At 41.3% G+C, this 23,980-nt stretch overlaps 1 protein-coding gene and 1 long non-coding RNA gene across 3 annotated transcripts in view; one reads left to right on the top strand and one right to left on the bottom strand.

The window, feature by feature from the left end:
- TGFBR3 (transforming growth factor beta receptor 3) overlaps positions 1-23,980 on the bottom strand; it is a 135,673-nt gene that overhangs the window by 58,675 nt on the left and 53,018 nt on the right. For both annotated transcript variants that reach the window (XM_083511053.1, XM_083511054.1), the window contains exon 3: positions 20,226-20,410. In XM_083511053.1, coding sequence (XP_083367179.1) covers positions 20,226-20,410 — 185 coding nt within the window. The remainder of the gene's footprint in view (positions 1-20,225; positions 20,411-23,980) is intronic.
- Positions 1-23,980, top strand: part of LOC310710369 — a 129,887-nt gene that overhangs the window by 40,209 nt on the left and 65,698 nt on the right. The window lies entirely within an intron of this gene.

Genomic DNA, 23,980 nt, shown 5'->3' on the forward strand with positions numbered 1-23,980 from the left:
GCGAATGTTATAGAGTTCACTGAAAGCGTTTTGTAGCTAATACATCCAGCGCATGAAAAATGGGCATTATCAAGTGAATAATCTTTCAATATATGCTTTGCATGCCTCTGCAGTTATTAAGACTCTTTCGAAAGAGCGTTGCAGACACATACAATATCAAGGAGGTAAAGACAGCTGCAAACTTTCAGTTTCCCTGGAGATACCAGTTTTTATGGAAGGCTGAGGATCACCACAGCAACCAAACTACAAAAACAGACCAATGGGCTCGTGCCCCATTATTCTGGCAAAGTAATTTGTATTATAGGAACAGTCTGGGGGCACAGATATTGAAAAATGATCAAAGAAAAAGCACTGTTGAAGTATAATTTGGTTTTGCTGACTTTAAGGCCTCAAATCACACGCTTACAAAGACCGTTATGAAAGTTAATGCTCGAGGTTTTGTAATGCTGAACTAACCACTGTAGTGTGAAGGGATCCAGATTAATTTTCAGCACATTTTTTTCCAAAACAACCATTACAAATTTGTGCTAATAAACCAGGGCAAAAATATATCAAGTTACAGTACCCATATTGAGGCAGCTGTTCAGAAAAGCATTAAGAGAGAAAATGGACTTTCAAGATGAATGCAGTTTTTTTGCTTTGTAGCTTCAGATCACAAAACTACTACAGCACTATATGTCTTGAAAATATAAGCATTTTATAAATTTAAGTAGCTGTTCGGGTGCCAAACAGAAAGTTAATCAATTGCAATGCTTTCTGGGAAAGTCTCTAAAACTGCCTTCCCCGGCATAGTACCCTCCAGATGTTTTAAACTACAATTCCCATCAGCCCTAGCAAATGGTCAGGGATGATGGGAGTTGTGATAAAAATTAATAAATCTGAAGGGCATATTCATAAAGTCTGCCACACTTCTTCAACGCTTTTCAAACCCTGCCTCTTCACACTTTGGCAACAGTTTCACCAATGCCACCTCCTTTGTCACAAGTTTGCTACGCCACAACTCATAATAAAACATATATACTGCAACATATCATTTCTATATTCATAAGCCCCATGCCATTCTCCATGACCCTCTCTTTCCTTTTCAATTTGTAACTTGAGAGTTGGGAGGAAACTGGTTTTCAGGGGCTGGCTTTGGTCCTAGCTTCTCCAACTACTGACTTTTAATTTAGCTATACATTAGATTTTTCACAATGATTGCTCTTAATAAGTTATTTATTCAGTTCTTCTTTTTATTGTTGTTTGTTCAGTCACACATTTTTGCCCTCATAACCTGCAAGTGTACTATTTTATACTGGACAGAGCTGCTGAAAGGTGAACAATTAAAAAAAAAATTAAATGGGCAACAACCATAGCATGGTTTTATCTTCTCAAGTGTGAAATATGCAACAACAGTAGTTTATATGGATCTGCTTTACAGGTTCTCTATGCTGCCAACTGATTGAAAAACAAAACTGATGGTGCATGTAGCCAACCAGAAGCTTCAACTAGGAGCAGAAAGGTTGGCTTTGCCTAGAATGGCTAGGGAGAGAGAGTACGTGCAGGAGGTCTCCTGCACCTTTCATAGTTGTGGTCCCTCTTCTTCAACTGATTACTATTTTTCTTTTCCTATAAACCCATAGACTCCCACAAAATCCCAGTTTGGAAACAGCTAAAAGGATGGTTGTGCTCCCCCTAGCCGTTGGAAGAATTTCCTTCCAAGCAATTTCAAGAAGCCTAGAAGGGAGACAGGAAAGAAGACAGGCTATGGAGGAAAGGGTTAGCAGCACCTTCCAAACATTAGGCCAGCAGCATCAACTGCCAACCCTTACTACCCTAAATTGTTCTGTTTACAGAACTTACATAATATCCTGAATTCATGTCTGCATTATATAATGTGTCACAAATAATTCTGGTTCCATTCATTTAGATCAGGCTTTCCCCAACTTGGGCCTCCAAGCTGTTTTTGGACTACAACTCCCATTATCCCTAGGTAGCAGGACCAGTGGTTGGGGTGATGGGAACTGTAGTCCAAAAACAGTTGGGGACCCAAGTTTGGGAAACCCTGATTTAGATCTAGATGGTGATGGTAGATTAACAGCATTCAATACTTATAATCTGCTCTGGGATCGGGTTACATTTTTGTTGCCGTAGAGCTTCAGGTTATGGTTTAAAAAAAAATATTTAGTAGAATCTGAAACCTCCAGAGTTATGGTATGTCAATGAAGTATCTGTGCACTTTGTTCTAAATCCCATTATTCTCTGATGATTCTTTCAGACACACAAAATACCCCAAAGCCAAACAAAAGGACTCATAAACGTACATGTCCCTGCCCACGCTGTTCATCTTTCCAGCACATGTAACCTCCCCCAAACCAGTCATGGAACGGCAAAGTGAACTGCTAACAATACTTTAGCCTTGAAAGAATTATAGAAAAAAGTATCTTTCAGTATAGCAAGAAACACATTGTACCACGATGTGAATGCAATTTCCATATGTGGAAAGAATAGCATTTGCATTTAACTTTAAACAGATGGTTTACTGAAAGAAGAAACCCACATTTTGACAAGTGCCTATTGGATAGACAAATTGTACCATGGCAAATTGAAGACGCAAAAGATAGGATAATTATTCCCCCACAATAATTGAAAAAAGAGAGATGCATTTCACACAAACATTACTAGCGCCTCACGGAGGCAAGGCTGTAAGAGTCCCTTTCCAAGGAGGTCAGTGCAAAATTAACATCAAGAAAAGTGTGGGGGGGATATGAGAAAGACCAAAGGCAGGTGTGCAATCAAGATCCAAAAGACAGCAATCAGAAAGCTTGTGCCAACACCTGCCAACCTTAAGTTAGTGCCAAAGCCCCAGTGCCTCAGCAGAGCCCATAATACATGTCCTGGGGCCCCCTTAAAATATATTTCTCCAGCTTCCCATGCCAAGAAGTGCTGAGACTCAGCTGCCCTTTTAATTTTCCAAACTCAAATCAGCCCTCCATCAGGGACACCGTGAAAAATTAAGAGGGTCTAAACCACTGAGCCTCTTGAGCTTGCTGATCAAAAGGTCGGTGGTTCGAATCCCCATGATGGGGTGAGCTCCCGTTGCTCAGTCCCACCTCCTGCCAACCTAGCAGTTTGAAAGGATGCCAAAAAGTACAAGCAGACAAACAGGTACCGCTCCGGCGGAAAGGTAAGCGGCATTTCCGTACGCTGCTCTGGTTTCAGTGTTCTGCTGCGCCAGAAGCGGCTAGTCATGCTGGCCACATGACCTGGAAAACCTGTCTACGGACAAACGCCTGTAAAGCGAGATGAGCGCCGCAACCCCAGAGTAGTCTGGGACTAGACTTAACTGTCAGGCGTCCTTTACCTTTTTAAGACCCATCTACCTGGCAGTGCTTAGAGCACTGTTGCTGTTACTGCATATTTCCACTAACAGAGATGGGTGACCATCAGGGGGCACTATGCCAAAGGCCCCCTAAAACCTGGAGGAGGCCTTGCAAGGGAAAGGGGAGGATCCTGCCAGGCTACTGTTGGCTCCCCCCATCATTTGGTCTGTCAGAACTGATAAGTTACAGTATCCCACTCTGGCCATTAGATGAGTGGTGCTGCAGGACAGCAAGAATCCCTATGCATGAGAACTGTCCCAGTGCTGCAGGGAGTAAGGAGTACAGTGGGACCTCGGGTTAAGTACTTAATTTGTTCCGGAGGTCCGTACTTAACCTGAAACTGTTCTTAACCTGAAGCACCACTTTAGCTAATGGGGCCTTCTGCTGCCGCCGTGCCGCCGAAGAACAATTTCTGTTCTCATCCTGAAGCAAAGTTCTTAACCTGAAGCACTATTTCTGAGTTAGCGGAGTCTGTAACCTGAAGCGTATGTAACCTGAAACATATGTAACCCAAGGTACCACTGTATAGGCATCAGTCATAATGAATACAAGTAGCTATCTGAACACCACTTAGCAATTCTTTTTGGATACAACCGCCAACTTGCCCAAAATCATGGGCCAACCTCTGTTTGTATACAATCCCATCATCTTAAAAGTGGATTCCCTCGACCATTTTAAGCTGCTGAGACACAGCTAGAGCCAAGGTGTTGTGTTTCCTCTTCTGGGTGCAAGAGGAAAAGGATGTGATTTGTTCATGATGGAGCGGTCCGCAAGCATGTGATCCCTTCTGCGCACACCCACGTCCCAATTTAGCCAGCTATTGAAAAGACTACAAAACTGGTACGAGGAGAGATGGCTATATATTCAGCAGGAGGAAGGAAACAATAAAACCTGACCCCCTCAAACTACAGCTTAGCATCCCCAAACATACCTGCATGACTGGAACCCAAAAAAATTATGATCTGATCTGGATTCATATCTTTGGATGTCCATATCTAAGAACATACAATGTTGGCGTGCTTTGCAGTTAACGTGGCTGCCAGTGGGCAGCCATGCCTACTGCAATATGGGGCAATCATGACAGGTTGGGGGAGGTGCAAAGAAATGAGTCCTGGAGAGCTGACGTTCTAACCATCAGCTGGGATCAGCTGCACTAGAGAGCTCTCTTTTGGGGCTGGAGGAAGTGGCTTGGATTCAAAGCACTATCTCTAGCATTTAATTCTTTTCAGAAGAAGTGGTTTGCATTTAAAGGGCTTTGAATCCAAACTAATTTCTCTGCAGAGGGGGAAATGCTGCTGTTTTAGGAGCATTCCCCACTACGCAGAGACTTCAAAGGTGCTCCCTTGTAACTGACAGTCAGCTGATTAGGAACCTCTTTGAAGGTGTGCTCCTAGTGTCATTCAGTGGTGCCCTCGGATTCCTTGTGAGCAACCTCATTTGCATTTTGATAAGTGTCAGTCCCCTGGCATTATTATGTTATCAGGTGACTGAGAGGTCGGTAGATTGGGATTTGGCTCATGGGGGAGATTAGGATCTGGCCTGTCAGCCAGCTCTAGCTCCCTACCCATGATCTAGACAGCTTGGCAAAGGCTACTCTAGAACAGGGTTTCCCAAACTTAGGTCTCCAGCTGTTTTTGGACTACAGTTCCCATCATCCCTAACCACTGGTCCTGCTAGCTAGGGATGATGGGAGTTGTAGTCCAAGAACAACTGGAAGACCCAAGGTTGGGAAAGCCTTCTCTAGAATATGCATTCAGTTGAGAGAGGGGTGGGATTGCCAGCTCTTTTCGGCATCATAATTGAGAATGAGCTCTAAAATGTACTTGGTATTCTCCCAGTGGTACGTTATGGGAAAAGACTGGCAATTGTGGCCTTTTAGAAGGAGGTGGTTTGCCATTCATGACTGCCATTCTCATTCTGGAAGCCCTGGAAGCGTCCAACAAATGTCTACGTTCCCAGGATCATTCTTTGGAAACTACTTTCCTAAACAATTTACATCCCACTTTGCTGCCACATTTTGAGTGAACCATCAATCAAAGGTTGTTTTTTTTAGGCTTTTGTTTTAAATTAAAATTTGGAAATGTTTTAGGGCTCCTATAAAGTAAGGAAGCTAAAGGAACTGGCAGAAACATAGACCTGCTAAGTCCTAATTTTGCCACACAATATTGCCAATCTCTTTAGCCCTCAGCTGCTTTCGAATTTCAAGCACCTGCTCTGCAAAAACTACCAGAGATCTGCCAAATTATACAGTATCTTCACACAGCCTTTTACATTGGGCACACTAATCCGGTCTGGTATAAAAAGCATGCAAAAAGTAATAATGAAAAAGCCAAAGCCTAAGGAAAGCCACATTATTTATTTGGCCCTGTGCATAGTTAAAAATGCATACAATTAACATACTTGGCATAATTGCATCTCTTTCCAAACCTAATTATTTTAGAGAACTTCTCTTTGTAACTGAGAGAAAGGAGTGGGGAAATGAGAGACGACATGGAGAAAATGGTAGAATAGGATGCCTAGCAGAAACAGAGCAAAAGTGAGGGGGCAGAAATAAGTACCATAACATGAGGATAAAGAGTAAAAATTGTGCTATTATCTGCTCTGAACACTGGGGCTGCTAGCCTGGCCTTCCGCAGCCATTGCCTACATTTTTCTTTGCTTTTGGCTGCAACACTGAGGATAAGAAATTAGCTTTTTAAAAACTCTGACATCTCAGTTCCCTGACATTCCAGTTCCTCAGCAGATACTATGCTTGCAGATTTACAGAAAACACACAGTCCTGCAGCAGTTCTAGCTTTGGGTTAATGGTTACCAGCTTTTTAGTATAACCTGAGCAAATCTAGAAGCATGCATAGTAAGTAAGACTGGAGCCTTAATCTAGCTTCATCCAGCTGCCCTTTATAATCATGGGGTTTTTAAACTGAACAAACTCTACATATATATATGAGGCCAGGAGTTGAAGCTGAGACTACCAAATCCATTGCTTCTGAGCCTTAATACAGATATGGATTTGGAAAAGCAAAACAAGATCTCCTGCAAAATCTTTTGGTTTACAAAATGAGCATATAAAACCCCTAACAATCTGTGTGTCTCGGCTCACCACAGCGCACAGAGGTCAAGAGGATTTTTGCACAATCAAAAGCATCCTTGGGAGTCAGGGGCTGCCTCTTTCACATTTTAAAAAAAGAACCCATTAGCTTCTTTTAATTCTATTTAAAGTCACAAGGCCAACTTTTGCCAGCTACCCCACAGAGATCAAGAGGCTATTCTCTCAAAAGCTACAGCATGAGGCCTGGCCATCTCATATATTTTTTTGCAAAACTTTTTTTACCACAAAACAGCCCTAGCAGTGGACATTCCAGAACAGAAAGGTGGGGGTAAGTTATTTAAATAAATAAGACTGCACCCTCTCTCAAATAATTGGCAATTAAACTTCAACAAAGATGATACTGACATGAAATCACACTAAGCATCCATGACAAGGAAGATGTAGATCTTTCCAGGTGCTATTAGATTTAGGTTGCAGCCCTATGCACACTTACTTGCGGGTAAGCCTCATTGAACGCAATGGGACTTCCTTCCTGTGTATAAGTTTGCACTGTAGAGGCCTTCAATCCTCTGCGCGGTTCTGCAGAATTGTAGTAGTACCTCCTAAGACAGGGGTGGGAAACCTATTCCTCTCCAGATATTGAGGGACTACAACCTGCATCAGGTCCAGCCAGCATGGCCAATGGTGAGGAATGATGGGAGTTCTAGTCCAGCAGCACCCAGAGGATTGCAGGTTCCCTGTTCCCAGGTTATCAGGTCATTAAAAATCGTACCGGCCACAGAATGACACCATTAATAGGAATTATGAGAGTTCAGAAGCTTTCAACATGCTATACCCAGTGACTGTGTGCCAGAACTTGCAAGGTACCTGGTGCTTTCTGAACATAAAAAGTTGATACATCTGGAGCTTCTAGACCTGGCAGTCATGTTGTTTATGTGGGGGAAAGGATCTCTCCTTAAGCTGTCTTACAGTTAATTTGTTGCGACAGAAATACAGGATTCTTTACTCGGAAAACAGAAGCATCTCTGTGAACAGGTATGTTTTTAGAGACAAAAATTCAGACAGTGCTGCCCATTAAGAAATTGTGTAAACACGGCAAGGGAGTTTGTTCCATTTGCTAGTGCAGTTTCCAGTGGTGGCAAAGGGGATGTTATCGTTCTGATAAAGCCAGCTTTCCAATGGCATATCCGAGCCAATTCAGCTTTCCATCCTCTTTGTGCCATGTACGTTACAGGCTAGACACGTAACAAAGTGGGGATAGACACTTACGGGGCCTGCAATGAGAAGTGACTGTCCAGGAAAGAGATCCAGGGATCACAACGGATAGCTCAAAGACAATGTTGACCCAGTGAGCACCAGTAAAGGGTGTGTTCCATGTTAGGCGTAATTAGAAAAGGAAAGGAAAGCAAAACTGCCAACATCACACCGCTGCTTTACAAATCTATGATGTGTGATCATACTTGAGTTCAGTTTTGGGCACCACAACTCAGAAAGGAGATTGTAGAGCTGGAGAAGGTCCAGAGAAACTGGCAACCAAACTGATCAAGGAACTGGGTCAACTACCTTAAGAGGAAGTTTATAACATTTGGGGCTTTTATAATTTAGAGAAAAGGGATGAATGCGGGGAGAATGACCGGGGTGTATAAAAGTATGCACAGAAAGTGGACAGAGAGAAGTTTTTCTCCATCTCTCATAATACTAGAACTTGGAGCAACCCAATGAATTTAAATGTTGGAAGAGGCAGGTCACAAGACAGAAAATAACTTTTTTCACACAGTACAAACTATGCAATTCACTAAAATTCATGGCTGGTGGAATGCATGGCTGCCAACCTGAATGGCCTGAAAAGGGATTTAGACATGAAGGATAAGCCTCCAGTGTTAAAGGCAGTATGTCTCTGAATACCCATTGCTGGGGAGTACAAGTGGAAATACTACTGTTAAGTCCCTTTCCTGGTTAACCATAGTGAGAACAGGGTGCTAGACTAGAAACGCTCTGTCACAAGAGACTAGGGCCCTGCGGGACTTGACATCTTTCCGCAGGGCCTGCAAGACAGAGCTGTTCCACCAGGCCTTGGGCCCCCTCCTTTGGTAATCCTTTGGTAATGCTTCACAGAACTCTAGCCCAATGGTTGCCATCAATTTGATTTGAACTGATTTTATAATGAACTGATTTTAGAATGCTGTATTATTTTACTGTTGTTAGCCGCTCTGAGCCCAGCTTTGGCTGGGGAGGGCAGGATATAAATAAATAAATTATTATTATTATTATTATTATTATTATTATTATTATTATTATTATTATTGAAAGGCATTTGCTCTGATCCGGCTCAGCTCTTCCTATATTCAATCAGACTTAGGGAAGTTCGTGTAGCTTTGCAATCTCACTCCATTACAAAGTGTGAAATGCTGAATAATTTAAAGGTTACTTTAACTAATACCCCTTGACAGGCCACTTAATAAAGAGCAATTTTTGTCTTGGGTTAATTGCAAAATAGTGTTTTTAAGTGACAGTCCCATGGAAGAATATCTGCATTTCTGAAACCCCGAAGGTCAAGTCAGTCAACAGATTATGCATTTCTCCAGATGTGTATGAAAGAGGTAGATCGTTTTACAGGTGTGTGTTTCAGAAAAAGAAAAACCTCAGTCAAATGCAGGAAATGTCCAATTTAAAATGAAACACTATGCTGCTAAAATAAAGTACACACACACACACTCTCTCTCTCAGAGCCAGTATGAAAAAGAAGTACTGGTATATGAGTCATAGGGAACTTGAAAACATTGGAGCTTTAAGAGACTGGGGCCTAGTAAGGGTGTCTATATTTAAGTATTACAGAATGGAAAAAAATGTGGTGTGTATGTTAGAGTAAAAGCCTTGTGCTGCATTGCAGCATTTCTACTGATTCTCTCTCACTTTGGGCTTATCCACACTACTGTTTGCCCCACAGCTTTCCTCTGGGATAACCTGTGGTTTAGCACTGGATTGGAGCAAACGGCAATCAGGTTTTCAGTGGATTGCTGTTTGTTCCGATTTATACTAAAGAGCGAGTTTTCCCTGGGGAAAGCAGCAAAACCGCTTGGACCAATGCCTAGAAAGTATGGGACAAGTGGAAAACTGCTTGGACAAGTGGAAGTGTGGACGAGCCCTTTATTGTGTAACTCAAGCTTGGGTTATTTGGAGCTATAATTTCAAAGCAACTGCTTGTAACCATGTTTTTGCTTGTGCTCAAACACTTTCCTTTCTCCCTTAGGAGGAGATTATAGGCTTCCATTCTTAGTTTGTTTAAGTAGCAGTTTTCGGTTTTTATTCTGCCTTGATATATTGGCTTGCTAACTAACTGGGTTTTGTACAAACCAGAGTTTCCCTAGTTTGGCCAAAGTGGGAAATAGGAATGGAAGCTTTAAATCTTCTCCCTTTGTGCCCAAGCTTCACACGGGCAGCAAGAAACCATGGTTTGTTGTTTCGGTCTGAATTAGGCCAAAGTGTTATTTCACAGCACCCTATCATGACTAGACCTCTAATTAACTATTAGTAAATGAATTATTGTAGCGTCTAACATCACTGTGCTTCTCCGGGTTTCACTATATTCTTGTGCATCTTTCAGGTTCAACTTATCTCCTACTTTTGACCAGATCTTAATGTTAGTTCCAAGCTTTATGAAGCAAATCAGTATATGCAAAACAATTTTTAAAAAAATCTCTTTGGGCTTGTGTATGATCCCATACTCCTCTCTAGCATTTTCTTTAAAATATACATGATTCGTATGCAATTTCTACTGCAGATTTAGAGAGAGAGAGAGAGAGAGAGAGAGAGAGAGAGAGAAACCCAGCTGGGGTTCACTCTGCATGAAAATAATTGGTTATTATCTCTTTTTGAGTAAACTATGATTAGCTCCATGTTTCTGTTGGACATGAAGCTCTAAACAAATAGTCTTTTGGCCCCCATACAACTTCCTCTGAAAATTCTGGTTGGTAAATATGAAAGAGTTTTCAAATTAAATGACCAGTAATTTTCTGAACAGTCTTAGAAAACAACCCAGAAGAGACTTCAGTCCAGAGTAAATAAGATGCAGATGCCACATTAAACAAGACATATTTTTCTGTGTAGGCAGGAATACTGCAACTTACTCAATGGATAAAAGGGGCTATAGATGGTTGTTTCTTCAATATATAGATGTTGCCAAAAAACACTGTGAACTAATCAAGGCAATTAACTGTCTGGCATCATTAACTGAATCACAGGACTAGCTGTTGCTGTCCTGATAACAGCAAAAAACTTAGCTGCAATTCTGAATGAGATCAGACAATATTTCCTAATTACTGCATGAGTGAAATAAGCTGTAACACTTTGAAATTAGCTGGATACATGTATGATGACAAGTGCTACAGGATAGGTTTCAACATGCTGCTTCAACTACGATGTTTAGATACTGGAAATGAGTTTTGCCTCCTGGAATTTGGGTTTATTCTTCTTTCTTTTCGATGTTATAACTGATCTGTAGGGTGGCAGTGATTCCATAGTTTCATTAGTATCCTGGATCTCCCCATCACAACATACCATGAATGCAAATCTCTTTCAAAAAGCGTATTTTCATAGTTTTGCAATTCAATTCCTACCTCAAAAGAGGAAAATATGTATGTTTTTATTCTGTTTTTCTTTGCGTATCTGCCTAGAAGCTCTGCCCTTTTTCTTATTTTCCCATCTTTAGAAGCTATACATCTTTAGAGGAATCTTTAGAAGCGTTCCTATCATTTAGAAGCATTGGGAAATCATATTCACACTTCAAAGATTGTCTGTGTCATTCAACAATATAAAGCTGAAATATTGAGCTAAGGACAACAACACAGCAGCAGAGCAGACTTTGCATGCAAAAGGTCGCCAGGTCATAGAATCTTAGAACTGTAGAGTTGGAAGGGACCCCAAGGGTCAGCTAGTCCAACCCCCTGCAATGCAGGAATCTCGGCTAAAGCATCCATGACAGATGGCCATCCAACCTCTGTTCAAAAACCTCCAAGGAAGGAGAGTCCACATGGCAATCTCACTGGTCGGTAGTTACCCGGGTCTTCCTCCCCGCCCCCCTTTTGAAGATGGGGCAACATTTGCCTGCCTCCAGTCTGTAGGGACCTCACCTGTTCTCCAATAATTCTCAAAGATAATAGACAAAGTCTCTGAAATTACATCCGCAAGCTCCTTTAGTACCATTGGATGCAGCTCAACAGACCCTGGAGATTTGTAGCTGGGTGTTCCCTTACTACCGCTTTTCCTATCATGGGCTGCAGCTCCCTCCTTACATTATTTATTCTGTTATCACATGGTTGGGTATCGCTTTCCTTTTGGGTGAAGACAGGGGCAAGGTAGGTGTTGAGTAGTTCCGTCTTTTCTCTGTCACCCAAGAGCATTTCTTCTTCTTCTTCCCCAGGCAGAGGACCTACCACTTGTTTGTTCTTTCTCTTATTTTGGACATAGCTGAATAAATCTTTTTTATTATTTTTAACCTCTCTTGCAAGCCCAAGCTGATTCTGAGCTTTACCCAAGCTGACTTTCCCCCTGCAACAGTTGGCTACTTGTATATGCTGTGGTACCTCGGGTTACATACGCTTCAGGTTATGGACTCCGCTAATCCAGAAATAGTGCTTCAGGTTAAGAACTTTGCTTCAGGATGAGAACAGAAATCATGCTCTGGCGGTGCGGCAGAAGCAGGAGGCCCCATTAGCTAAAGTGGTGCTTCAGGTTAAGAAACGTTTCAGGTTAAGAACAGACCTCCAGAACGAATTAAGTACTTAACCCGAGGTACCACTGTACTCCTCCTTTGCGATTTCCCCTTTCTTCCATTTCTTTCACATGCCCTTAACTCTCAGCTCATCTGCATGCTCCTTATGCAGCCACACTGCTTTCCTTAGATGCCTCCTACTTTTCTTTCTTGTTGGTATTGTCTGCATTTGGGCCTTCAATATTTCTCCTTTTAGAAACTCCCATCCTTCTTGGACTCCCTTCTCATTGAGTATTTCTGACCACAGGATCACACCCAGTAGCTCCTTCAGTTTTTCGAAATTGGTCAATCCCTAACTTCTCTAATTAAAATGATCTCAGGAAATGTGCTAGAAAAGACCCTTGTCTGGCTAGCTGCCATTAGCCAAAAGGAGACAATAGTATGCAAAAATGAACCAAAGTTCCAACAGTATTAGCTGCCTTCTCAAGTTCATATATGCAATATATGGATTTTAGATGGTAGAAAATTTGTCTGTATAGGAGTTTTTGAAATAAGCACCTGCTACCTGCTTCACCAGAAATATCAAGGATCAATTCTATTGTTGGCTTTTTACATCCTGTTTGAAGAGATACATTAAGCATTGTCATGCTGAGAATGATCACAATTCTAGGTAATTCAGCTGCCAACGTTTGAACAGTTTCCATATGTATAAGCACATAATTTTCTTTAAGACTGCCCATAAGAGATTAATATTTTTGTTATCCTTTTCTCGTTTTGATAATAGGCTGTCTGCTTGAAGCTCCAGGCAGTTGAATTTGCTTTTTACTGATTCAAGTTTTCTGTCTGTAATTAAGGAAGATTTAGAAACACATCCTTATGAAAAGAACGAAGAAACCTTTAAATCTTTAAGCAGCTCAGTGGTAAATTTTATTTATGCTCCTGGGTGTCAATCTCCACAGTATCACACTGCTTTCCCAAGCATTAAGCAGCTACTGAAAAGTTAAGTGTTATTAGAAATTCCTTACACCTGCCGAGAAAAGGAGGTCAGTAAATCTGAGACTTTAGGCAAGTGGATTGAATCAATACATTCCCGGGCAACATTTCGAACATGTAGGAGGATTAACTGTTCAAGATTCTTTAAGAAGGCTCACGAACTAGGTATAATGTAAACTATCAATATTCTTCCTACAGAAATAGTGAAGGACTTACTGTTGTGAGACCCAACTCCAGTCAAGTTGGGTGGGTAAGGCAAAGTGAGGTAGTGAGAAACTAAGGCCCAGAGAAGAAAGCCGAAAACGATATCTGTGGCCAACAGTAAAAGTAGTGTCCCCAAATTGCTCAGACCAGTGTGCAGGCTAGATCTTCAAACCTCTATATAGCAGGGATGAGGAAACACCTAGATGTTGTTGGACACCTAGTCACTGTGGCTGTGCTCTATCTCCAGAGGCAGAGGCAATGTGCCTCTGAGTACTAGTTGCTAGAAATCACAGGTGGGAAGAGTGCTGTTGTACCCAAGTACGCCTTGTGAGCATCTCATGGGCATCTTGGCATCACATGTTTTGGACTGGGACATTTATAGTATATTCTCCCTCCACAGCTCAGTTCCCTGTTCATGAGAATCCCAGAAGACGCTCCATTTCCCCTTCAGCCAAAACCCACTCAACAACCACAACCTATTAAGGTATTAAGTTATATCTAACCATCTGGAGAATGGGCAATCAGAGGGGTTATACCCAGGTTGGAACCGCTGAAAGCAATACAGGCAGAGAAGTGATGGTGGAAAACACATCCTTAACTTGCCAGCTTTCCCTCTCAGATGCAAGAGAAAGGGTGCCTCTAAAACCAACAGAGGCACTACCATATGGGTTCCTATACAGGAAGAAGTGCTTTAATTCTACCTATTCGCATCCCTGAGATCTCAACAGTATTTTTTTAAAAATACGTATACAGTAGTACCTCATTTCGAACGTAATCCGTTCCGGAAGACCGTTCAAGTTCCGAAACATTCGAAAACCGAAAACTCAAAACGGAAGCCTCAAAACGGAAATTTCAATATGGAAGCTGCGTTTCCAGTTCAACTTCCGAGGCACATTCGAAAACCAAAGCATTTATGGTGTTTGAGTTCCAAAGCATTCATCAACGGAGATGTTCGAAAACCAAGGCACCACTGTATATACTGTATATCTCTGTAGGCTACCTTTCTGTGTACAATTCATCCAAGGTGGCTTACATAACAAGGTGGAGCATAACACATAACATAAGTTCAACACAACATCTACAAGATACACAAATACAAAATAAGTCAACACCAGCCCCAAAGTTACTAAGCCAGAAGCAGTAGCAGTAATAATAATAATAATAATAATAATAATAATAATAATAATAATACATATTCTGAAAACATGCCCAATTACTTGGGGAGTAAATCGTACTAAATTCAGTGGGCTTTGCTTCTGAGCAGACATGTATATAATTACACAGCTGACAAGTCTAAGAAATATTTTAAATCTTGATAACCAAAAAACAAAACAAAAACCACTTTTATTCCTCCTACAAATTGTATCATTTTTTTCAGCACAGCTGCAAAACTAAGGGAATCAGGTGGAAAAGGCAGTGCTTTAAAATATTTAGCTGGAAAGCCATGCATATGAAGCTGCCTTATACGGAGTCAGAGCCAATGGTCCATCAATACTGCCTATGATTGGCAGGGGCTCTCTGGGGTTTGAGACAGGGGACATTCACAGTCCTACCTGGAAAAGCCAGGGCTGGATTTCCATAGAGTAGATATTATAACCTGCGTCTCAGCACCCAGCAAACGTTTTTGACGCAACTGTGCAAATACTTCAGCTATACATTGCATGGGCAAAAATCATTTCCATTAATTTTATCATGACCTCTCTGCTTGCAACATATCATCATCATCACCACCATCATCGATGCCCCCAAGTGGTTACATTTGACAGACTTCTGTTTTCCGCATATTCGGAGAGAGTGTCAAAATAACGTTACCACAACATGTTGTATATTTATGAGAACGAGGATAACGGCGGAAGAATGTTTAATGCATGAGGCCTATGAGGGATTTGTTGCAAGAAGGCATTTGCACTCCCTCTCAGCATGTAAAGGCATATGTAATTTAGCAGAACCTGTAATGTGACAAGTTTAAGGAACAAACAAAGCACACACTTCTAACAAGACAACTGGTGAAATGGATTTTCAAATAAGAGCGTCCTCACCATGCTCCCGAGATCACCAGGTGCATGTGCGAGCTTGTTTGCCACCACTTTACATGTTAGCAGGGTATACAAAGAAAAAACAGAATGGAAAATACTGTTCATGTGCCAAGATCTTGGACGCACTGAACAGTCAACTTATAAATCTCTGCCTTTTCTAAACAGAATGCCAGGCAGCAGGAAACAACTCAAGGGATGAAGCATCTCTGTGCTCAAAACAAGGTGATGGAGGCTGTGGTTTTCCTTGAATGAAACCTGGGCACTAAGCCTCAGTTCTTTACAATGAGGGTGAAGATAACCTTTGCTCTGCTTTGTTTTCAGCCTTGTATCCTAGAAGCAAAGAATTCTGATCTAGCTCAATTGTTTACAGCCTTCTGATTTCCACTGTCGCCAGCCAGCCTTTTCCTAGTTTCCTGTTCATTTTCTCAGCAGCCATCCCTAAAGACTACAACAACCCCACTTTTAGAAGGATACGGGAAATAAAGCAGAGATTGCGGATGTGGAATGTGCTATGCCGGAGTACACAAGAGGCCACTAAACAACACTCTTAAAAAACAAAACAAAATAGATTTGGAAAACACTTCTGGAAAAGCCCACTTAGGTGAGTTACTACAAAGCAAGGCAGCTGCTTTATCCTCGATATCAACCTGTGAATTTATAGTTGAATATTCATAAATTGTCTGCTCCAAAGAGAGTGAAATTAAATGGGAGACTCTTTACGGGCTGTAGATTTGCTTGAAAATTAAAAGGTTTTGGAAAGGGGTGAGAGTGGCCACATTTGCATCTAATACTAAGCCAAACATTGCATGCAGAAGATCTCAAATTCAATTTCAGGCATCTCTGGGTAGGGTGGGGAAGAACTCCTGCCTGAAACCCTGGAGAGCCACTGCCAGTCAGTGTAGATAATACTGAGCTAGGTGGACTAGTGGTCTGGGTGAACTAGGTGGACGTGGGTGGCGCTGTGGTCTAAACCCCTGAGCCTCTTGGGCTTGCCAACCGGAAGGTCAGCCATTCGAATCCCCGCAATGCCGCGATGGAGTGAGCTCCCATTGCTCTGTCCCAGCTCCTGCCAATTCGAAAGCATGCTAGTGCAAGTAGATAAATAGGTACAGCTGCGGTGGAAAGGTAAACAGTGTTTCTGTGCACTCTGGTTTTTGTCACGGTGTCCTGTTGCGCCAGAACCAGTTTAGATATGCTGGCCACATGATCTGGAAAGCTGTCTGTGGATAAACACTGCTATAACACTCCCTCGGCCTGAAAGCAAGATGAGCCCCGCAACCCCATAATTACCTTTGACTGAACTTAACTGTCCAGGGGTCCTTTACCTTACCTAGTGGTCTGATTCAGTATATGGCATTTTCCTATGTTCCTCTGCTGTTCTCTCCCTCTCTCTCATCCCCCATCCTTTCAGTATCCTCTTAACATGAGTGTCACTGCATTACCCAAGGATCCTCTGGAGCACAGTCTAACACAGAGATGGGTGTGCTTAAGGTGACCCAGCATGATAGAGGTGTACAAAATTATGCAATGATTGTGGCCTTGGTGTTTTTTAGTATGAGAATACTTGAGAGACACTATTCTGATCAGAAATTAGTAGCATGTCTGGGACCTTCTGGTTACCGATCAAAATGATGGTAGGCAAGCTTTTGCAAAAAAAAGTCAGACTACAATTTGGATTGCTTTTCATTTCTTCCATTTGTTCATTGCTAAAATTCATATCACTGTCTCAGCTCACAGAGACCCATGTTGTGGCAATACAAATGTACCATACCAAACCCAAGGATTTATTTTTTTATTTTTTTATTATTATTTTAAGAAAAGGTACTAAGAGAACAAATCCAAAAGCCAATTTGGGTAGAATGATGGAATATTTTTGTAGAATCCAAAAGTCAATAGGGGTAGAATGCCCACATGCTGTGGCTCTGGCCTTGGCCCATCTCCATCCTACATATTTGTGCTGGCAAATCTTTTGGTGATACTTAAAAAAAAAAGTCCCTGCAACACCAGTATATAATTAATATCCTTGTTTGTGGTATTGTGCTGGCACAGCATTCCATCCTTAGACTATAATACTAAAGACACTTAATTGGAAGCAAGTTCTCCTGAAGGCAGTGGGGTGCATACTTTGAAGTTTTTCGGCTCAGGGCTCGGATAAAAGTATTTATTTTCGGGTAATGGGCTGCTGAGAATTTTGCTTCCTCCTCCCATTTCATTCTCTCCCCCGTCTACTTTTAAAAACTTCATGTTCAGCTAATACATACAGCTACATCATGGAGCATTTTCTAGGGCATGTGCTAGCGACGTGAGCTGTCATGCGATGAGATATTTCTCTTTCTCTCCAGCAATTCTCTTTTGATCTATTCTCAGAGCAAAACAACACTGAGCAAGCTTAACATCAAGAACATTTCTTCTTTCTGCTTTATTTTTTTCATAGCAACTAGAACAAAAGTTCTTTTGCTAATCCCTCCATATGACGTCTAAATTAATAACTCATTTGCACATTGCACAAGAACGACTGAATTTAGGAGCAATTGCTTTCTGAACGCCATTCTTCACAGGCAGTGAAGATCCATTACCAAGGCTAAAGGCATATGAACTTAAAGATTTGTTTATAGTGATTGTGGCAAAGCTCCAAGTGCATTCAGGATAATTTACAACATAAGCAATTTGGCTTTGAAGAAAGTAAAATCCTCTTCTTGTTAAAAATCTGTTTCTTGTTACCCTTTCCTTTCTCGTATCATAAATGAAGTTAAACGTATTAGAAGTGAGGAATGAACTAACTACTCTGGAAATCTGATGAGTTCCAAGTCCTAGAGCATGTAAAAGGAGTTATTCTTATTCTTATTATTTTATTTGTACCCTGCCCATCTGACTGGGTTGCCCCAGCCACTCTGGGTGGCTTCCAACACATATAAAAACATAATAAAACATTACATATTAAAAAGTTCCCCGATACAGGGCTGCCTTCAGGTGTCTTCTAAAGGTTATATAGTTACTCATCTTTTTGACTGTGGGGAGGCTGCTCTACTGGTTGAGTGCCACTACCAAGAAGGCCCTCTGCCTGGAAGATGATTGCCGAATATTTATCAGAGTATTCTCGTGTTTTTATTGATGATTGATTGCACTTTTATCCTACCTTTCCTCTAAGGAACTCGAAGTGGTGTACATAATTCCCCTCTTCCCCATTTTATCCTCACAACCCTGCAAAGGTAGGTTAGGCTGAGAGTGAGTGACTGGGCTAAAGTGGGGGATTTGTACCCTGGTCTCTCAGGTCTTAGTATGCCACTCTAACCAGCACGCCACGGACTGACTATGGGAAAACACATAGAAGAGAGGCCAGATCCACTGGGTTGTATCCAACATTAGCCCTACTCAAAGCAGGCCCATTGAAATTAATGGACACGACTAAGTTGCTTTGGGAACAAGGAATCTAAAGCAAGTAAGTGGCAAGCAGAAGAATGCTTGATTCTACCTACCATTTCTCCTCTCCATCTCCCCCTCTCTTTGCAAATGGACATCTGAATCTCTGCTGGGGAGGAAGAACCCCATTTGTGTTTGTGGGAGAAGAAATGGTGACTAGCACACGGATGAAAGCCTCCCTCTTCCTTACCGCTTCCCCCTCTACATTCCCCCTTTCCCAAAGCACCTTCTTGTTTGTAAAACTTAATGTCATCAGGGCCTCTTACACATGGCTACTGCTCATTGCAGCATCATGAGGATCAAATATGGGGATGGGAGGCCATTAACACACCTATAGTTCCTTGGAGGAAGAATGAGATAAAAATATCTTGCTGAGTAATTGTGACTGGCTTCAAGAGTTCTGCTTGGGCCCAGATCGGTTAAGGAGCCAAGTATCTGAAGGTCAATGTCGCCACCTTGGTTTGTACTTGATGCAGTGCACAGCCTTGTGACCTTGCAGAATCCAACATGAGAGGTGTCCCAGAATCCCATGCGATAATGCTAAGATCTCTAATGAAAATGTTACATGGGTGGTATCTAACTGGCAAAAATGTATATATCAAAATCAAATAAGTGTTGGAAATGCAGAGAAAGAAGGTATTTTCTATCATATGTGGTGGTCTTGCACTAAGCTTAAAGATTACTGGGAAATGATGTATAATGAATTGAAAAAGATGTTTAAAATAGCATTTGTTTTTTTTAAAAAAAAAAACCCAGAAGCTTTCCTTCTGGAATTATAGGGGTAGAACTACCTAAACAGTATAGAAATTTATTCATTTATGCGACTACAGTGGCAAGAATGTTATTTGCCCAAAAATGGAAAGAAGAATGAATCCTGACGAAAGAAGATTGGAAACAAAAACTAATGGACTATGCAGAAACAACGAAACTTACTGGAAAAATAAGAAATCAAGACAACAAACTTCTTATAAAAGAATGAAAAGGGTTTATAAAATATGTACAAATAAATTGTAAACAGATAAGAACATGGGCAGGATTATTGTAACAACCTGCAATTTCATAAGAGTAAATAATTAAAGTAGAAGAATAAAAGAATGGGTTAAGTTAATTTAGAATATGCAGGAAATGATAAATATAAATTTAAGGAATCGCAGAAAGAGGAGGAAGGAAGTTGAGTTTCAAAATGTTAAAATGATTGTAAAACTATTGAAATGTATATAACTGAAAATCACAAATAATAATAATAATAATAATAATAATAATAATAATAATAATTTTTAAAAAGGGATAATACTAAGATCTTTGAAGTGGTTTCTTAGCTTGCACTCCCTGCTCCCCTTTGCTTTGCGCCAGGCTAGCCAAGCCAGAACCACCATACTCAGAACATGATGGTTGCATAAAGGGCCCTCGAAAGCAGCACATAAAGCAACAGCACAGTTTCTCCTTCTTACCTCTCTTTCATGGTGGCCAAGGCCTTCCTCAGGGCTCCTGAGATTGAGGACATGAACTTCCTGTGGCAATCCAACGGTCCCTTTGCTTGCGCAGCCGGATAAAACCGTAAAGCTCTCAAGCAAGGCTTGAACTGGGTGGGAGCTATTGACAGGTGACAACACACACTCGTTCGTAGGCACGGGACCTGCAAAGTAAAATGACAAATGAACAGGATTTTGAGGGGAAAGGCTAAACTAGATTAGGGCAACATTTAGGCAGTTCTCTCATTGACTGTTGGATAGCAAGCTCTGTTATTATCTGAGCTGCCGCAAGGTTTCAAACTGGTAATACGCAAGTTACAAACAACAATTAAAGAAGTAGGGTGTGATCGAGGGGAAATCAAGCATACTCTTCTTTCATTGAAACCAATGTTAAGTCTTAAGGCTGCAGTCCTATGAACACTTTCCTAGGAATAAGATCCAGGGAAGCAGTGTATTCACTTAGGCCAGTTTAGGATTGTGCTGCCAGGATACAAACCCGAACACACTTTCTTCGGAGTAAAGTCCCATTGCCCTCGGAGGGACTTACTACTGACAAAGAAGTACAGTGGTACCTCGGGTTAAGAACTTAATTTGTTCTGGAGGTCCGTTCTTAACCTGAAACTGTTCTTAACCTGAAGCACCACTTTAGCTAATGGGGCCTCCCGCTGCCACCGCGCCACTGCTGCACAATTTCTGTTCTCATCCTGAAGCAAAGTTCTTAATCCGAGGTACTATTTCTGGGTTAGCGGAGTCTGTAACCTGAAGCGTCTGTAACCCAAGGTACCACTGTACAGACTAGACTGAAAATCATATATGGAATTTATAACTTAAACGTAAACTCAATTAAAACTACGCCCAATAAATTTTAATGAGTTTTACATACAATTTTACTTTTAAAATGGTATTTACATAGGATTATAGCTGTGAATTTCTTTGCATTGTATCCATTGTTATAAAACAGCCTTCTGCAATGTGCTTTCCTAGCCTAGATAATTTATAGCGAGTCAACTTTTAACCAATTCATGGTTCCTCTACAACACTTATGGGGCACCCATAACCTTCCAGATGCAGTCAAACTCCAACTCCCATCATCCCTGACCACTGGCCATGTTGGCTGAGGGTTATGGAAGTTGGGGTCCAACAATATCTGGCTGACCACAGCTTTTTCATTCCTATTATAGCCTGGGATAGCTCAGTTGATAAAGCATGAGACTCTTAATCTCAGGGTCATGGGTTTGAGACCCATGTTGGGCAAAAGATTCCTGCATTGCAGGGGATTGGACTAGATGACTCTCGTGGTCCCTTTCAACTCTACAATTCTGTTCTAAGCTGTACTGATCTTCCAACAGCTAGTATTGTTCAGCATTTAGGTGTTAGACTAGGACTAAAACAGCAAAGATTCAAAGCCCATCCCATCCAGAAACTGACTGGGTGATAATAGCAAAAGCCTTTCCACTGCCGTATCTTAATCTGTAAAGCAAAAATGATGACCTCTCCACTCTTGTGAAAGGTAAGAGCGCACAGCATTCTGTGCAGCAGAAAGTAATACAACCTCAGATTAAGGTGTTCTTAAGAAATAAATGAATTTAGGGCAAAATTCTAGAATTCAAAAAGTGAGTGTTGGCATGACTAAGATAAATGATTATTTATCACTTATCTTCATTGCAAATCTGGAACAAATAACTGCAAAAACACTGTATATTCATTGTATTGCTTTTGATGTTGCACTGATCTAAGAATGCAAAAACACCAATCAGGTAAGCTGCCTATGCAACAATGCTGCTTTTATCACTAAACAAACGGACATGTCTGGGTGCCTGGTTTATTGCGTCTGACAGCAATTGCCTAAGCTGATAACAGCCCTCTTACCCAAAACGCAGGGTATATCCTTGCAAATAATCTCTACAACACGGTATAGAACCACACACTTTCACGCTGTGTATAGAGCATTATGGCTGCGGTATAGCAAGACAGCAGGACAGCTGACGTGTGTGGAGGAGTTTGCATATAAAGTACATCTGCAGGAAGCTAAAGCAAGGCAAATGTTTATGGAAAACAGCCCTGTGTCTCCAAATCTATGCACAAGCCTGCAGTGATAGCCAGAGATTTTGTATGTTTTTCATTCCAGAGGTCGCTGAAGAAGTACTGTGGTTTGAGCTCCTACCAGGCACACATCAATGTAAATTTGAATTTTATTCAGTATAGCTGAATACAAGTGTGTGTGTGTGTGTGTGTGTGTGTGTGTGTGTGTGTAAGCCATAGTTGAATCTTAGGAACTACCTCCGCCCATAGGAGCTTCCCATCACATCTGCAGTACTGGAGATAATCTGGAGAGGTCTACTCCACATATCACTTCCAAAAGACTTCTGCTCTTAGAGCGTTCAGCTTTTTCTGCAGTGGTGCTTCCAGGATGCCCTCACTCAAGTAGGCATGTTGAAAGATGCAACATTTCTGAGTTTCAGGAAGAAGGCAACAGCAGTCAGTGACTTATCTCTCCCATCCTACGTTTTGGTAGTGGGTAGGACAGTGGTTCTCAAAGGGTGTGCCACATCACACTGGTGTGGTAGGAGAGGACGGCAAGTGTAGCAGGAAGATCCAAGGGCAATCAAAGAAACATTTAAGCATTTCAGTGTACCATAATATCAAAATACTATAATAACACTCTGGTGTTTAGTTAAGCTGGTTGGAACATGTGTAGAAACCTGCCCTGATTTTGATTCATTGCAAAATAAATTCAAAGTTCATGTTCTTTGTATTGTTTCACATGCATTGTGACTTTTCCTTATAACTCACTCTTGGATTGATTTGGAGCTGGCTAACAGTGATAATCAGATAAATATGAAGACACAACACTGTGCCATTTAGTTCCATAGCCTCTGAGTCATCTTCCCTTGGCAAAGCGCATTCAACATCAAAACAAACCATTTCATGCTGTATCAGCTTCCTTGTCCATTGCCAAACCATCAACCAACTACTATGCAAAATGTGCCAGTGTTTTATTTGAACACCACATCCTGGTCTCTCCCCCCTCCCCGCCCCCCTCTAAACCATCCACAACCACTGGCATCTTCCAAAACATATTCACCAGTCATAGAAAACCCTTCTTTTTACTTAGCTCAATGTGCCTTCATGGCTTCAGCAAATCATAACTAGCACTTCATTTGATTTTTACCCACCCATTTCAGTGCGGTGGAAATGGCTTCCTTTGGCTATCCTCAAAAATGTTTGAAGTTCAGCTGCCTGGTTAAAGAAAGAATGTCACTACAAACATGTTACTAATCACCCTGGAAACTTTAGAAAAAGGGCAGGGTTAAAAAAAAAAAAGTCTATGGAAGAAACAGAAAACAAACAAACATCAATTTCACTTTGCCAGTTTTATTTTAATTAATTCATCTAATTAATCAATCAATTAGGAGGATACCTAATGCAGGTGTTTTTAAATTATAAAACTAGAAACATGACAAGTGTATTAAAAGAAAAGCCCTGGGGAATCCGCTGCCCTTAGCCAAACCCATCTCTTGGTCAAATAGCAGTGTGACTATGATAGGATTTCTTATATAATCTTGCTTAAAATTCCCAGCATGTAATTTTTAGAGTTGCAATGCTGCTGCTTCTGTAAAAAAATGCAGGGTGGCAGGCTCCCTCTACCTCTATACCCTTTGTATCCATATCAACTACGCCGCAATTCATGCTCAATGAATGAGAAAGACTTAGGGAACCAGCCCTACCTTGCT

The sequence above is a fragment of the Podarcis liolepis genome (genome assembly GCF_965112155.1).
Source record: "Podarcis liolepis genome assembly, chromosome: 6".
NCBI classification, from domain to species: domain Eukaryota; kingdom Metazoa; phylum Chordata; class Lepidosauria; order Squamata; family Lacertidae; genus Podarcis; species Podarcis liolepis.